Genomic DNA, 18,249 nt, shown 5'->3' with positions numbered 1-18,249 from the left:
ATGCTAGGTGACAATCATATGATAGAAAAAGTCCTAGAACTTGAACTTGGGGGAGATATGAATCACAAGAAAAGTATGGTCATTTTCATTTTCACTTGCTTTATACATTCCAACTTATGTGTCTTCATGGTTCCCATTTGGATCATTCAAAAAGCTTTTACATATATTTAACTGATGAGGGAGCCAGCGTGGCGGACTATGTTCTGGGGTCACGCTCTGTGATCCTCTACATGCAGTCTTTAGTAACTGATGACAGCCCTGAGTGATCTCAAAATTTCAGTAAAGACAATCTAGAGTTTTAACAGATCGTTAACTGCCAGGTCACATACAAGGAGAGACATGGCTTAAATGCTCTCTCAAAACTGACATCAATATAAGAGCTATGACAGCATGCTCTTAATAAGACTCAGAATATTTGTGAGACGGATCTGAATGGTTGTTTTTAGAGATGGCATGGCTGGGTTGTTGATAAACACCTCAATGAGCTATTAGAGCAATCTCTTTTTAAATTGAATTTAAAAAAAAAATTCTAGGAGGTATATTATACTGTAACCTTGCCTATTGGAGCTTTCCCCCTCCCTCTGTTTATGCACCTGCCCTGTTTTCACTGACTTTATTGTATTTAATATTCTTAATATTTTATCATCTGTAATTTTTACTAATTATTTTATCTTTTGTTATTACCGTTAACTTTCATGTTTACCGATCATGTGGGTGTTATTGGGGTTGTTTGTACTGTGTTATTATAATTTGTTTGCTGTTAGGGGTATCTGCTATTAGTTGGTGAGATTAAAATATAAATAAATGAAAAAAATTAAATAATACAGTAAATAATTATAAACTTGCTTATAAACAATAAAGTTATCATTGTTACTGTTATTGTAAACATTGCTCTTGCAACTCAAATATATATGATTAGTCATCCCATTAAGTAGGAGAAAAAATACTTTTTTAGAACCTGAAGCTTTCTTGTAGAACTTGAATCTTCAATAATTATAATTGGCACATAATTAATGATATTCCTTAAAAAGTTACAGTTGCAGAGGGAGAGGACTGAAAAGTGATGATGAAGAAAACCCTGACAGCTTCTTACAAACCTGATAAAGATACTTTTGTCAGATTTTTATTTGTTTGTCTGCTTTAACAATATTAATATCATAATTTAGAGCCAGTAAGTTTTGACTTATGGCAAGCCCTTTCAGATTTTTTTTTTCTAGACAGAAAGTACTCTGAAGTGGTTTTTCAATTCCCTTTTTTCTGGGGGTGCCCTGGGAGTATTCAGTTCGCCCAAGGCCACATGGGGTGGCTCTTCTCTTCCTAACTACCTAACTGACTGAGCTAGCTTTGAAAATACTACTAATTCTCAGAGCAAGCAAGTTGAAAGCAGACAGGCAAGCAGAAAGAAATAAAAAAGATTAAACACAAGTTAACCTTGCTTGTTTATTTAGCCCTCCGGGCACATTGAACACTTCAAATCACTAATAGACCTGTAAGAGTCAATAAGAGTTAATTGGGAATAAAGATTAGGATGCAGGCTTTACACCCCTGAAAAAGAGAGAGGGAAGAAATTCTTCACAAATAATTGATGTCAAGAGGCTTACTAAGAGATAAGATTAGATCTTTAAAAAGAATCATGCTTCCAAAGCAAGCTATAATTTGGCACAGGTATACAATGCCAAAAATGTGAAGACTTTTCCCCTCATGGTAACGCCAGTTTTTTTCCTGCAATCATTAAAAAAAAGTTACAGGTTTATAATAAAACATGAGCACGCCATATAAAGTTCAACCTTATATGTTTAATTTTGCACCCTCCTCTTTTTAAATAACTTTTCCCTCCCTTGTTATAATTAAATTCCACTCCAGGGAGACATTTCTGTTAGCTGTTACCTACTTGCAGCATCTTTTGTCTGCCTTTAAGAGGAAAAAAAAAGTTTAAAAAATCTTCTCTTGAAATTGCTTTGACATATGGGGGAAAGGAATACATGTTAGGAATTAAACTTTTTCCCTCCTTAGTGGCACAAATAAAGCCCAGATATGTGCTTGTGGTGCTGGGGATTTTTAAACTCTGGTTCATTTTGCTCTGCAAAAATGAAACTCTGGTTCATTTTAGGGTGAAATCCAAAGGTTAGTCCTAACTAAAGAGTCCAGGGCTTCTTTCAAAGAAGAAACAGGTTGATGAAATCCAAGCTGTTTCCCTAAACCCAGAGATGTCATGGAGCCAAAGATAATAACACCAGTAAGGCATACAGATCATTACCTGGTTTGCTTTGGTACAATAACCAAGAAGTTAGTATTGTTTTTTCTGTTGATTTTTGTGGGTTTTCTGGGCTCTCTGGCGTGTTCTGAAGGTTGTTCTTCCTGACGTTTCACCAGTCTCTATGGCCAGCATCTTCAGAGGACTGGAGTAAGAAGAGTCCTCTGAAGATGCCGGCCGCAGAGACTGGCGAAATGTCAGGAACAACAACCTTCAGAACACAGCGAAAGAGCCCAAAAAACCCACAACAACCATCAGATCCCGGCCATGAAAACCTTTGAGAATACATTGTTTTTTCTGTTGGAAACTGAGATTTGTTTTTGTTGGCCATGGAGAGATGTTATGTGTCTGTGATGCTGATTTCGTGCATTTCTGAAAAGGTTGGTTTATTAGGAAAAGTGGTATAAGTTTTACATAAAGTAAGCAACGGATAGTGTCTGTTTCTTGAGTATCTTTCCAATGACTCAGTGTGTCTTTTCATGTTTGATGAGCAAATGTGCAAAACTACTAGTTTTGCATATTTGCATTTTGCACAAAAATGTAGAAAATGTGGCAGGAAAAAAAAACCTTGTTGTCTTCCTCTTACACTGGAGTTTAGGACTCTGATAGAGGTTAGAAACCCCTCAGTACTTTATCTCCCATGTCAAGGTTGCCAATACAAGACATTGTTGAGGAAAACTCAAGACATTGTTGAGATTTCCTCTCATCCATAGGACCAATCTTACCATGACGCCTGGATAAAAGGAGACCATTTTGTCTTTTGCCTCAGGCAGAAAAATGTATTGAGTTAAGGCTGGTCATCATACTTGCTGACCTGAGATTCCAGAAATGTGGAAAGAGGACGTGTGACTCATTTTCCCCATTGTTTGTAATCACATCTGACACCACCCTTGGTCATGAGGCAAAGCTGTTTTTTGTATGTTCTTCTGAAGTCTGTGCTTGCAGTCTGTAGGGATGAATTGCGGGGCCAAGGCATAAAAGCAGGCCTGTAGGGATCTGTAGTTAAAGCCATGTGATTATGCTGAAGAGACAGATGTGGTAGCAGGTCATCCAGTTGATGATTTTTAATGAAGAATAGAAAGTACAAGTATTTAGATCAACACTGTAGCCCATTTTCACGAGTTGTGTTAATCTGTTCAGAGCATAGTCTGTTGCAGGGTCTTATGGGCATTCCTAACATTAAGCAGGATAAGTCTATCACCCCAAGCAGCAAATTTTGTGTGTCATGAAAGCTAAATAATAAACGTAAAGAATTAGTTATTTAGGTTGATGTTGTATATATAGTACAGTACTTCTTTTTAGGGAAGGGAAGAGGTACTTGGTTGATTTTCTGCCCAAGCTGCCTAAATAACTCAACCAGAAGTGATATAGCTCAGTGGATTGGACCACTTGGCTGCAGAGCCCGGGGCCAGGAATTCAAATCCCCATTGTGCCCCGCCCCAGAGGGAGGCCAGCTTAGATAATTCGGAGCAAGTGGGGCTATGTGTCCTGCCACCTTTGAGGGCTCGGGCAAACTGCATGGTTTTACAGCACCAGCATAAGGAAGAGCTGGCCCGCCAATTCTGAGCACTTTATAACTAGAAACTTTTAGGAAGATAAGCTTAGGATAGAATTGATTAGACGGCACATAAATATTAAATAGCTTTGGGTACTACGCCTCTCGTTTCAGAAGGATGCGGGTTGTTAAATATCTCAAGGGGAGAACTTCAAGGGAAGTGAGGGAAACCCAACCCACAGGACAGAAGCTATGAGAGGGGGGCTCTAAAGAGGGGCTTCTCAAATCTGGACCGAGCCCAGCTCTTGCATCTAAAACAGTAGAGAATGCTAAGCACCTGAGAGTGTCACAAGACACTTTATGACTCTAGCAGTTCTAAGGGCTTCTGTGCTCAAGTCTCAGTTTTATTCTCTTTTTTCTTAAACGGATTTCTTAAAATGTTCACTGCTGCACTCCACCATTTCTTACATGAAGAATGTGGGACCATCCAAAAGTAACTGAAGTACAATTACAGACATCCCTTATATTGTCCATATTAGCTGAGGACGATGAGAGAAGGAGCCCAGGGGCATTTGGGGGAATAAAACGTTCCCCCCCTCATGTTGTATGTGAACTCAGTATGCAGAAATTCAGGTGAAGAACTATTAATTATGTCTCAATTTTAACTGCTCAGATTTAGATATTACAAGAGGTATAAAGAAGGGGATTAACAACATTCATTTGTACAAAAAAATTTATAGTTCAAACATTCTGTTTAGAAAGAGAAAACAATACAATATACCAAAAAATTTATTTAATAAATTAAAAAATGTCATTATGCTTGGCAAAGTGTGGGGAGGAAAAATGTTAAATTAGTTTTTAATTTGTTTAATTAAATGGACTCATGAGATTTGGGCAGGGGGACTTCATGTATATTCTGAAACAAATATGAACAATATGTTTAAAAACAGGAAGAAAGGGGGACATGGGGCTTACATTCCACAAACTTTTTCATTAATTGTAAACATAATCCAGAATTTAACACATTTTTAAAAATATATGTTAGTGACATAGATGAAAGCAAATTTAGCTTTGTATAATAAAGCATTTGATTTTTTTAAAAAAATTATTTAGTTGCATTCACAATTTGGAGCTTCAAGTGGAAGTCACCTATTTTTCATAGATGGTAATTCATTGAACTCATTTAGATGAGTTAAAAAAAAGTTCTTGACAGTTTTAATCCCATGAGAAGGGATTGTATTGTCTCCAAACTAAGATATATTCTGGTCTCTAAATCATGAGGTTGCATCAATACACAAAGGTGGAGTATCTGGTGGTCTCCAAGCTCTCCTCATCCTTCACCATCAACCATAGTGATGCGTTTATGGAATTCCAGTCCAACAACAGATGAAGACCTATAGATTTCCCAATCCTGGTGTACATTATCTTTCTTTTACATCTATCCAGTTCAGCATTTGTTCCCTGCCCTGTATCTGTCTGATGCAGAGCTCTGTGTAGCTCCAGTAGCTTGCTGCACTCAATAGGGTTGCCACAGGGGGAAAAAAGACAGCAATACTTCTGTTTCTTTAACAGCATTGTGAAAGGCAGGTATATCAAACACAACGCTTTCCTATCACTGTTTGAACCTCCATGTTAGGAAAAAAAATAGCCTGTTTAGTTCCTGTCTAGCTTCAAAACTCTTAAAGACACAGCAACTGACCCCAGATACATGGCAACTAAGATCTTATCAACACAGCCAGAACAGACACAAGGCCATGTTATTAATGAACCCTATATTTTGGAGGGCTGGGGGAAGCCAAGCCCTGCTCTTGTAAAATCTTGATGAAGAGAAGCTACTATAAATGAGCTATTGATGTATGATCAAGTTGCATTGGGGTGGAGGAGGGAGTGCCTTGGCGTAAGCCGCCTTCCCACATTCTGCCACAGTGGCTAGTATTGGTCCTTGAGCAGGTCGGGAAGTCCACCTATGTCTTTGCAGTCATCTCCTGCCAGAGAACTTCCCATGAAGAGAAAAATGCTGGTGATCCCTTTGAAGAAGCCACTTCTTCCAGTCACATGACCTATTTCCCTGCTCCTGTAGTCCCAGACCAGAGCTTCCAAAGAAGAGGCGCAGCAGATGGGTTGGCCCTGCCTTTTGTCACATCACTGGAGGCCTCCCCATGGAGTCTTGGTGGTGTTGAGGTTGGTGGTACCAAGGTCCAAAACTGTTGATATAGCTGTTGGGGGGCAAGGGGGCTCCTTTACATGCCATGGGAATGTCCCAGAGTGGGGGGAGGTTGGGGGAACAGGGAGACAAAGAGGAGGAGCTGTGGAGATGATCTTCTTGGATGCTGGAGCCCTGCTTCATAATCTTTTTGAACTTAGACCGTTTGTTCTGAAACCAGATCTTGACCTGCAAAAGTGGTAGCCAGAGAGATATTAAAGAGCTGAAACAAATTTCAGAGGTATATGTGCAACTATGTTAAAAGCAAATTCTTAAAAATTGTATTTTCCTGCAAACATTATATTTTTTGGCTAAAAGGGTGGGGGGAAAAATCTAGAGATTGGATTCCATATGCTGGATGTCCTGCAGGTGCTTAGACTTCTGTCTATTTAACCATCGTACCGTACTAGTAGAAAAAGAAAAGATAAGAGATAGTACATAGCAATAATAAAAAGAGCATATGTGTCCATATATCATTATTACTATCTTAGAACTGCAGAGCTAGAAGCGACCCTGTGGATCATCAGGTCCAGCCTCTGTCAAGGAGGCACAGTGGAGAATCAAACTCCCAACATCTGGCTCCACCACCAGATACCTAAACCACTGAGTTGTTTCTATTAGGATTGCCACAGATGGAGACACAATTTGGGGTAGGCAGAACTGTAACCACCAAATCACAGGTGTGTTTTACAGCGCCTATGACATAGCCCCTATGTATTGTGCTCATGCTCAAATGAGTGAGTCTACAGTCCATAGTTTGGCTCACTTGCTAGAAACATCAGGAGCTATTTAGTGTGCATCGTCCTATTTCCAGTGATCTTGCCCCTTTCTTTTGGTTTAGATTTTAAGATCAACCTAGAAGAAGGCATCTAGGAGCACTCCGAGGATCAGTAAAAAGATACAGTATCTTTCCCCCCCCACACTTCATAATATTTCCCATAATTTCTTATTCTTTAAGTCTGGAACAATAGCATTGCATCTCCCAGACTACTGCAATAATGAAGGATGGGAATGGTTGTGGAGCGCTGGTGACTTGCTTTCAGGTGATCTGGCAACACACACTGGCAACCTGTCCTCACTTGCCTTTCTAATGGACTCTGTGGCTGCCTGACCCTAGCTAGCTCTTTCAGGAGGCTTGCCTTCTCTATCGCCTCTCCCTTCTCTCAAAAAGCTGATTGAGCAATGGCATTTGTAGAAAGATCAGAGCGGGCAAAGTGTAAACATTGGTCTCCAGGGCATTTCAAGGAGGTGGAAAACTACAAGAGAGAAAGAGAGGAGGAGGAGGAGGAGGAGGAAACAAAATCTGTGATTTACCCCTCCACCTTAGATAGTCTGCCCTTATAACCTCTAAGTTGTATCTTCTCCATCTGAACATCTCACAAATTTCAAGTCAAGGGAATGTTTCATGTATTACACAGTTCACATTGCAAGGGGGAGAAAAGCAGAGGTTGAAATGTCTAGACTCGAGAACACAAGACTGAGGATCGTTCAGTCCAAAACAAACAAGCAAACAAAGGGACAGGTGGACAGACAGACAGAACCACAAGGAAACTCCAGAATGTGCTGGTCATGAATCAGAGAACTTGGAATAGTTGCTATTGTGGACGACAATTCCCACAATCTTCCTGCCAGCATATAACTTTTCCAGGCTCTGCAAATCACCCAAGCAAAGGGTTCCTTGTAACCAAATGGAGAAGAACTCTGATGCTATTAATATCTCTCTGCTGCCTCCTCACCTTTGACTTTCATTGCTCCTTGGCAGTCTCCCTGTTGCCTTGTGCACCTCCCCTTTGTCTTTCCTCTCCTTCTGCCCTATTCCATTGCATCTCTTGTTTGCTTACTTATTTGAGAAACAAGAAGCATCAGGTCTGGTTCAAAAAACCAAACCAAAAAGCGGGGAAGGGGCTAAGGGTAGGAGGGGTCAAATATAGTCTGCACGTGGTCAGAGGCAGTTGTTTTGATTAATCCTTTACACTTTCAAAGTGGTAAGCATTTTAAAAAGTTTGTCTTTAAATGGCCAGCTAGCTTCTTCCACAGTCTTCTTTTTCATGGAGCCCCTCGTTTGAAGGTTTGTATCCAGGCAAGGATGAACAGGTGGGAGCTTTGAAACTGGGCTTCAACAGTGAGCATCTGAACAGGTGGACTGAGCAGACACACAGGTCACTGAGTCATAGGTCTTCCCTACTAAAGGTAGGTCCAAGTTTGCATTTAAGCCTATACACATCAGCATAAAGCAACATTTATGAAGTCCTTGGTTAATTTTTTTGGGAGTAGGGTAATGCACTATATCTCATTCCAGAGGCAAAGCAGTAGTTATTAATCCATGAAGGTTCCATGAAAAAGACCCCAGGTTTAACACCTGGCATATCCAGGTAAAAGGATGTCACAAGAGGATGTGAAAGGCCCTTTGATCTGAAGGGTCCTTGGATCACTGCTGCCAAATCAAAGTAGACAGTAGTGTCATAATGCAGAGTAACTAAAGCTACTTTTCAAGACTGTAATTTCCAGAATTCCCCAGCCTAGAAACAATCTGGGAACTCTACCCTGAAAATCCAACTTTTCTATCTTTTTGTCTACAATGAATTTTCCTTTAGGTCATCTTTACTATCTTCAGACTTTTGTAGATTTATAAGTTTCTGGGAAAAACAAGTGGGACCTGCAATGCAGTGTTGCAGTTTGGAGCACTGTTGTTAAGAATCCCAGCAACTGCATTCTACCCACCCCAACGTCACATACACCATCTTGATTTTATGTCACTTCCCTCTTCCAAGAGCCAGGCAGCAGTGAGGATCACCAATCATGCTCAGTCTTCCTTGGACTACATTATGGGTCCCCCCCCTCTTTTAATTTCGACAAACTAGGGTGTTCCCAAATGTACTGTCATGCCTCTCTCATGCACATGGATGATGTCATTCTGGCTAACCTAAGCAACATCATCCACAGCCTGACAATTGTAAATAGATGGTATGATTTCATTATTTATTGCATTATTTAAGCACTTGCACTCCAACCAGCTCCTTCCTTCTCTAATGCTCTCACATGCTCAAAAGATGGATTGCTACTCTGTGTGTGAACACTCATCTCACTTTCATCATTGGAAAACAGGCTTTGCAGGTCTTGGCACGGTTTCAGAAACCTATAAAACCTGTTTGTCAAGAAGGAAGGCTGGGACAAAAAAAAGTGTGTATGCATTAGGAGGAGCTAAGCTTCTCTGAAAGCACCTCCAGCTTTCTTTTTAAAAACACTGTGTATTGTTGTTTGTCATGGACCTTCCTTGAACAAATGTACAGTATTTAGACCACAAGACACAAATCTGAAAGCAGTTGAATTGCTTTTGTGTTGACAAACACTGTATTCATGCAAAATACACATATATGGAGTGGGGGTAATGTGAAGCTTGCCTAGAACATCAACATACAATTGGAAGTTTCCAAAGAATTTTCATTTATGTCACAAATTGCTGGTGCTCCACAGACTCTTTCAAGGTTTACAGTTAATATAACTGCTCCTGAGGGGAAAAAATAAAATGAGGGAAAAGCTGGTGATGCTTACACTGGTGCACCTAAGGGGGTTTTGTATTTCGTTTTCTTTCATTTTATTTTATGTGTATACCAATGTTCAGGGCAAAAGGCAAGAAAGCAAGAAAAAAAGGAGACAGAGAAAAGGATGAAAGACAAAAAGAAGACCAAGGTCACGTAAAACTATTTTTAAAACTCAACTCTGTTCCTGCGCAGATTCTACTTGTTTCAATGTGCCTCAAGCTGGGGAATGTCTTCCTGGATTATGACCAGAATTTGAAAAGATGTGGGAATTTTAGGGGAATCGGTACTGGCAAAAGTGGGTTCCTCCCACCTGGCAGCCTCTTTTACAGCTGGTTGAACAGCTTAAACAGATCACTACAGACAGACAGATGTCAGGGGTGAGTCCACAGCCAGGGGCGTAAAAAAGATTTATATATTTTTTAGACAGAGAAGAAGTAAGTCAAGTAAAAACCTGCCAAATCTGTACACTCTAGATCGGGGAGTGGAGGCATTCTAAGACTGTGAAGGGTTATAGAATCTGGTGGGGTTTTTTGTTTATTTGTTTATTTGTTTTGGGGTTTGTTTTCTTTTGGGGGGGGTTGAGGGGGAACTGCACCGAGTCAGGTTAAGATATAAACCAGAAAGGGGGCCTGTTGTTAATCTCATTTATTCTAATCAGCTGTCATCCATACACAGTCATCACAAAAATGTACGATTTGGGTCCAGGCTGTCTAACGGACCATATTTTTCTGTAACAACCTTCCTGGGCTTTGAGACCTTTGGGACACCCCTTTCCCTCAGTCCTCAGAGGCCACATTTAGCAATGATGCACAAGAGTATAACTGAACCTTCCAAAGACAGAGTTATGGTCTTATTTTTATTTTTCCTTTCTGCTATGGGGTCCATACGGACGGGATTTGGGTGTTTTCTGAACTACAGATACCCTACTTTTCCATTCTGGAAGTTCTACCTACCCTGCAGGGACCATTGAAACACCTCAGTGTGATGCACCAGGGAAAAAGGCTGAAATTACAAGGCTTTGAGGCTTAGCTAAGCCAAGCTCTGCCTAAATTTCCTTTTTGTGCCCCAGTGCTAGCTGGGAGGTTTCTTTCCAAGAAAGAAGCTTCGCTAGAGATTGAACTAACTAAGCCTCAAAGCCTTCTGATCTACGCCTTTCTCTCAGGTGCCTTATGTTGAAGTGTTTCAATGGTCTCTCCAAGGTAGGTGCAGAACTTCCAAAATGGAACATTTAACTATAGTCCAGAAAATCCAAAAAACTCATTCCTAATGTTCTGTAAAATATTATTTATTATTTAGTTTATTTAAAATATCTTTACCCCACCTTTCTACTTAAAAACGACCCAAAGCAGCTTACATCATTAAAAACACATTAAAAACTAAAATCAGTAAATTAGTCAAATATTTAAAAAGAAAAAATAACATTACATTTAAAATGTTAGATAAAGGCATTACTAAAAACGAATTTAAAAACAACAAAATATAAACCATCTCATTTATTGTCTCCTTCAGTCAAACACTAAGGAAAAGTCTGTCTGAAGAGAAAGGTCTTGGCATTCACCCCAAGAACACTTGAAACATTCTTGAACGCTAAACTGCACGAGTGTTTCTACTAGATTTAAATTGGCCGTTTCCTCTTCTTCCTCCATTAATACCAGCAGGTATACCTAACTCTGTTGGTGTTAGAATTTAGAAACCCTTAAGTTCCCATCTCACACTGATGGTCGTTCCCTTCCTTCTCCTCTTTTGCTTCCACTCTTCTTGTCTTTCCCACTCGTCTTTCTCTCCTTCCACCTGCTGCTCTTTCATCTTTCCCCCTGCTTATCTCCCCCACTCCTCCCCACTTACCAGGCAGCAGAACATCCCCCTCCTTTTTTAACTATTTGAATACTTTGGGGCTCCTGCAAAGGAAAACATCTCCTGGAACTGAGTAGAGGTTCTCTGAAAAAATCAATATTCAGGCATGATCACAGTTTCCTCTCTAGGGAAGGTTACAAAAGTTTCACACTTAATGGCTGAAGATAGTACTACATCACAGATTAACTATAATTAATCCATTAAAAAAAACAATAGCCTTTGGGCTATTTAGGCTTCATGGTCTTGGAACTATGATGAAGACAGACAGTTGAACATCTGCATAGCTTAGTGTTTTAGGTGAGCTGGGAGTTCGATTCCCCACTGTACCTCCTTGATAGGTGCAAGAGTCAAGATCCACAGGGTTCCTTCTGCAGTTCTAAGATGAGGGTGATGATATATGGATACACATGCTCTTGTATTTATTGTTATAAATTATTTCTCCATCTTATCTTTTCTTTCTCTACTAGTAAGGCACAATGTCTAAGTAGAAGTCTAACCACTTGTAGGACGTGGTGGTTAAAGGTATCCTATAGGGAAAGCTCACATTCAAATTCCCATGTGGTCACAAATCTTGTTGGAGAGCCGAAATCCGCAGCCTGGGTAGTACTAAATAATGACCTGCCTTAAAGGGCTCTAGATAAAGTGTGTGATGGATTTTAAATATTCTAGTGCACAGTGTAAACAATACAGGTACCCTCTCCTGATCTCCATAATGAAGCAGCCAGCTGGCATGGAAGAACGGTGAGGAAAGCCTAAGTCTGAACACCAGCCATATTCCTTCCACACCAGGCCTACCAGTTTTATCTTGGCTTTTACCCTGGGAGGCATGACTGGAGACCACACACCTGCCCAGGGCAGGCAGATTTGAACAGCACATTTTTGCACCCTGTAAACATTGTTGTGCTGGGTCAAAGCCCCTGTCGTTACCACTCTGGCCAAAGTTGCCCATCCTTGTTTTAAACCTTGAATTGCTGCTTCCTGGTTGCTTTTGGACCAATTGGCTCAAAGCAGGTTGCAAGTACAAACTGAAGGCAAGAAACTGACAGACAGGAAAAAAGATAAGATCACTCCTACACAGACAACCTATTCTAGATTCCCATTGGAGGTTGAAAGCTGAGCTGGTAGAGCAAGGATTGACACATGTGATGTAGCATCCTGTACACTCTGAGTAACCATGGTGCTCTCCGGGTCGCTTACTCAACTTGACTTACCTCACAAGAATGTTGCAAAGATAAACAGGATTATGGTTATGGATGCTCCTGGGAAGCAGGGGACAGGAAGATGTGGAAGAGCAATGGTTGGTTAACGCAGTAAATAAATTGCTGCTCACCTGTGTTTGGGTCAAGCCCAGTTGTGCTGCTAACTCTGCCCGCTCGGGTAACGCCAGGTACTGGGTTTGTTGGAAGCGCTGGTTGAGGGCCTGAAGCTGGAGGCTTGAGTAGATGGTGCGTGGCTTACGGATCTTCTTCCCTTTCCCATTGATGCGGATTTCTCCATTTTCAATTATGGTAGATTTCTCAAGCTCTTCAAAATGAAACCATTAAAAAAGAGAGATAAAAGAAAGAAAAAAGGGGGGGAAAGAGTGGGAAGTAAAAGTAAATATGGTATCACCCACATAATTGCAGTCAATTATCTCTTTGACTTTGGGGGACACAGACATCGCCTCCCCAAAGAATGTGATGGCTATGAATACATTTCGGTGTCCTTTGCCAATGGCAGCACTGTGTCAGCTGACCCCCCTGCTCAGAAAGCATCACTGGATTGATTTGAACATAAATGAAGAAGAAGACCTCTTTCATTGTTAATATGAAGCCAGACAGGGGCTGAAATCCTGTTGCACATCACCGCCTGCAGAGCAGGGAAGATTAAAAGCTTCCTTTTGTGATTTCAGAGTACATATGGCTCATGCAGAATGCCATGAAGCCACGTGCATCCGAAAATTGTAAAAGGAAGCCTTTCATCAGTAGCAGTCTGCTGCTGCCAATGACATCATCCCCACTTCACAGGCAGATTCCCCCAGCAGGATTGCGACCAATGTTGGGTTTTAAAGAACCTTTCAAAACTGCAGTTAGCAATTTTGGTGTGCAGGGCTTTGCTTCTTTATTGGCTAAGCTTGGGTCCTGTGAAATTGGTAATAGGTGGGGAGAGGATAGTGAAACACATGAATCTCAATATGAGGTGCCCATAATGACTCTGTGCTAAGCCTACCTGCTTTGTGTTCTGCCTGGGGAGGAGGTGCTGGAGGTGGTAAGCACTCAAGCTGGGGATGTTCATGCCCTTCTAACAGGCAGTCTTTGCAACCCCTGTGACAGAAATGTTTGCCTCTGGAAATTTCTGAGCAATATATACTACTTTTCTGCCCCTCCTTGAAATCTGTGTTCATTTCTTCTTTTCCTCCCTTAATTTAAATGTGGGGAAACAATGGCTTAAAATAGAGTTATAAAATAGAGAATCTAACTATAGGTTGGTGATATTCTTGCTTAAGGCACTTGTTATGTGACTGACACCCCACTGCAATTATGCAGTGAATTGAAGAAATCCCCCTGAACATATTCAGAAGTAATCTACATTCTCTCAGTCTGCAGATGAAACAACTAAAGGCTACTGCTCTTCTCTCGAATAGTGCTCAGTCCCTAAATGGGGGAGATGTCGATCATAACTTCCATCCTGGAAGCCAGTCCCTGAGATAGCAAACATGCCAGTTTTGACACTCAATTTTTTTAAACCTCGGGTTCTTTCCATCCCAGATTATAAAAACATTTGTGGATATTAGTAATTTCTTTAAAAACAAAAGCAAAGCAAAGTGTGCTACTTATATACCACCGCATAGCATTTAAAGCATTCTCTGGGAAGTTTACAATTTAATTATGCAGGCTACACTGCATGCTGGGTACTCAATTTGCCAACGTTGGAGGGATAAAAGGTTGAGTCAATCTTGAGCCAGCTACCTGAACCCATCGTGATTGAAATTAGATTGTGATCAGAATCTTGAGTGTAATACTGCAGTTTTAATCACTTCACCATGAGGCTCCTACACCCCTTGCCTAAATTGTAGAAGTCAAATTCAATAATTATTTTTTTAAAAAAAAACAACCCAGAAACAATGCCCTCTTGCCTAAATTGTAGACATCAATAGGAACAGTTAGTTTCCAATGTGATGTACCTGCTTCAGATCTTTAAATGAGGAGGCCACCAGGAAGCATGAGGAGGCACCTCAAAGCTGGGGGTCAAATTCAGAACTCTTAGAAGTAAAATATTCAAACTTCTAGGCTTTGACAGGTTAATCCATCAGTTTTAGTTTCTCCTGAGTCCATTTTTAGGTTTTGTTCCTTTTTAAAAATCAAGCTTTTTCTATTCTGGATATGGACCATTAGTGAATATTGGCAATGTTTCAATTAAATCAAGCAACATATTCACCGATTCCTAATCTCAGGCATGAGCGAGAGCCAGATACACCAGATATGTACTTGATGCATGCTCCTAGCTACCCCACTGAAGGGCCCATCTCTAGCCATACACACAGGTTTCAGAATACGTCCATGTTTGAGCACAGCTCCTAGCTTGTAGTCAGAAGTAAAACTGGATGTTCAGCAAGCTTACAGATCGCCTGGTAATCCTTCCAAGTGATCATGTGAACCAACTGTTCCACAAGAGACTAAGAGAGGGCCAGTTCAGACATGTCTTGGTTACTTGCAACAGACTGGGAGCACTACCTCCCTAACAAACTGTGAACATTATCTCAAATGGCTTCTTCAAGCCTGCAAATTATCACTGCACAAGTTAAGGCATGGGGAGCAAAGTGTTAACAACACAGAGCACATATACACATGGCGCCATGTTGATTTATAGAGGATGCATTACAGCTCAAACCAACGATGGCTTCGCATATCAAGGAACCCTGGGAATTTGAACAACTGCATGAAGAAATGTTAATAGGAACCAGTACGAAGAGAAAGGCACAGACAGGACCACAGGTGGGCAGTTTCAAAAGGTTTCAGTCCCAGATCTGTAGGATGTGAACCTGCAGAAAATTGGCAAACACTAATATAGAACTGGGGAAGTTTGAGGGCCCATTTCTCTCAGCTCTAGGAACCTCTGCGGCCACACCAGCCACCCCCTCCCCTCAAAGGAAATCAGAAATGACCAGAAGGCCACCTCTAGTTTTGGAAAAACCACTTATGGTTAGGTGCACAGGGAGGTTAAAGTTTGTTTCAGAGGAAATTTTTGCCCTTTGGAGCTGTGATTTCTGATACATTTTTTTGAAATCAGATTTTTAAAAATCAGTTTTTTTCAGGAAGTCCAAGAAGTGTGGAGGAGATCCAGAGGCTACAGAAATATACCTGGAGCTCACATATGAGTCCCCCCCCCGGAACCCTCCCATATGCATGTAGATCAAGGGTCATCAGAATTAAATGTGGGGCTACGTCCCCTTAGGTGGGGTGCTAGCTATTGAAAAACAGAGCCTCAAGTGTATACCTGCATGAGGTGTCCCTCCACCTGCTACTAGCTTCGAATGGTTATGGGTCAAGGAAAGCTTTGAGAACATTCCTTGTGCCCTCTGCCCAAGCTATACTTGTGGGACCTTTGACTCTTAGCCTACTTTAACTTTACAGTGCAGATATAGGCATCCAGTAGAATATAATGGCTCTTGGATAATATCTAGAACTACTTAATGGAGTGCACCATTTGAGTACTGTACTGGGATACTTAGCCCCAAACAAACCCCAATTTGGTAACATGAATGAATGTCTGATGGAGGGATGGGGGTGGATGGGGAATGAATGGTATGTGTTCCATAAACAAAGAAATCGGGTAAGGCCTAAAAAAGATTGGAAATATTTGCACCAAAGGGGAGGAAAGCATTGTCTCATTTAAGTTTTGTGAAACCACAAGTTGGCCAAAACTCCACAACTGAGCCCAATCAAACTGCAAAGATGCTTTAGCAAGTGCAGGTGAACAAAGGCCATAAATACTCAGCAGCTTAGAGTGAAGACGAGAAGCACAGCCATTGTTCTGAACAGACTTTTCAAGTCACAGAGCCAGATCTGATTGGTTATGTGACAGTTTGTGGCATTGTGACATAGCCATGATGCTAATTAAGCTATCCTTGATTTACTGGAATTACACCACCAGCAAGAAATAGGATCAAACAACATGAGAGTTGTTTGACCCTATGAACACCAGTTGTTTGACCCTGTGTGAACAACAGAAAACATATCAGTGTTGGGAGAACTGAGATGTTTAACTCCGTTGCAGTGTTTTTGAACTTTGGTTAAACTCCTCTAGCGGCACAGCAGAAGTGCAGGGATTCTGCGCACCTCCAAAAGGCATCATCTGAGAATGCAAAAAGTCCAGTGAGCTCTCTCCCTCCCAACACCCTAACATTTTTACACTCAAAATGCTTGTAAAGAATTGGTGAAGACTCAATGAAGGGAATGTTCTTCTTAAAGGAAGTTAAGTGTCTGTTTAAAGCCAACTCTAATGGCAAATTCAGCCCCCCACACTTCAATATCTGATGTCTTTCTCAATCGGTTCTTTTAAAAATCCTTTTTCGTGGGGAAGGAGTGGGTAGAATGAGACATAACCTCTGCCAAGATAAAAAGTTAAAGGCATTAATGAGTGTGCGATCTATACCACAGTTGTTTGCTTTCTATTTGCAATTTTAAGCCCTATACTTTTCTAATGGGTTAATCTGACTTCTTAAAAATCTGCCCGGCATATTCAATGTTTTCCAACTCTGTGGTTTTTATTAAAATAACAGTCTTAGTGCATTATAGTCATCTTAGAACAGCAGAGCTGGAAACAACCCGATGGATCATTGAATCCAGCCCTTGTCAAGGAGGCCCAGTGGGGAATTGAACTCCCAACCTCTTACTCTGCAGCCAGATATCTAAACCACTGAGCTATTATACAAAGAATTCTTCATTATAATTTGTTACACACACATGGACGCACACGCACACATACTGTTTCCCTAAGGAGACCGTAACTGAGTTTAAGAAAGCAAGCCTGCAAATTGCAAACAATTTTAGAAAAAAAAGAGCTGGTGTCCAATCAGGGCCTTGTTTTCTCTCGACTTGACTTGAAACTGTGTCAAGGGAAGGAAAGTGGGGGGTGAAAGTCCCTTTGCAGTGCTGGTCTTAATTCTCACTGGGATTCATTTTAATTAAGAAGCTCAACTGATGTGCAAAGCAAAAGACAAGCTGTTAGGCTTAACGAAGAAAACTCCCTAGATGCCTCAATAAAAACCACATCCATGTGCTACTGTAGAAGCCACCCCTAAGGAAGATAACACAGGAGAGAAATGTTTGAGAAGTTAAATAACACAGGAGGAGGAAGGGGTGATTGCAAGGCTGGCTGCTCTCTTGAAAGATTTTAAGGAACAAAACTAAACAGATGGCTGTTTTGGAAAAGTGAAGCTTTTGCTAGGGATGGAGGAAAGTTGCATTTCAGTTTGCTTATAAACATTTTGTAACATTCGCACATTTCTCTTAGAATGGAAAGAACTTGAGAGTAAAATATGTATCTCCCTCCCCCCTACCCACACCTCAAATTTAGGCGCAACTGAACCCAATAAATTTGTCTGCCCAGGACAAGAACTTCGAGTGACTGACTTTTAAAAGTCTGTTTTTTCAATCCGCACATATGGAACCACATTAATGCTGTGCTAGAGTTGCCACTTCTTTTTTTTTCCCTGTAAGGCCCCTCATCTTTAACAGCTAGGTGGCAGGTAGATGCAACATCATCATCATCATTTAGAACTGCAGAACTAGAAGGGATCATCAAATCGAGCCCCTGTTAAAGAGGCACAGTGGGGAATTGAACTCCCAACCATTGAGCTATCCAACAGTTCATCTCTGGGACAGGAATAGCTGTACCTATGGAATTTTTGCAGAATGGG

The 18,249-nt window shown here is 40.9% G+C and overlaps 1 protein-coding gene across 1 annotated transcript in view; it reads right to left on the bottom strand.

Annotated features, from left to right (window-relative positions):
- Positions 1–4,371: 4,371 nt before the first annotated feature.
- Positions 4,372–18,249, bottom strand: part of DLX4 (distal-less homeobox 4) — a 29,439-nt gene continuing 15,561 nt past the window's right edge. The window contains exons 2-3 of the mRNA XM_073004375.2: positions 12,679–12,872; positions 4,372–6,141 (exon numbers count right to left, since the gene is read on the bottom strand). Of these exons, the coding sequence (XP_072860476.2) occupies positions 5,887–6,141; positions 12,679–12,872 (449 nt within the window). The 3' untranslated portion in view covers positions 4,372–5,886. The remainder of the gene's footprint in view (positions 6,142–12,678; positions 12,873–18,249) is intronic.

This window comes from Pogona vitticeps, chromosome 6, assembly GCF_051106095.1.
Source record: "Pogona vitticeps strain Pit_001003342236 chromosome 6, PviZW2.1, whole genome shotgun sequence".
Taxonomy (NCBI): domain Eukaryota; kingdom Metazoa; phylum Chordata; class Lepidosauria; order Squamata; family Agamidae; genus Pogona; species Pogona vitticeps.
This window is presented reverse-complemented; position numbering and strand designations above follow the sequence as displayed.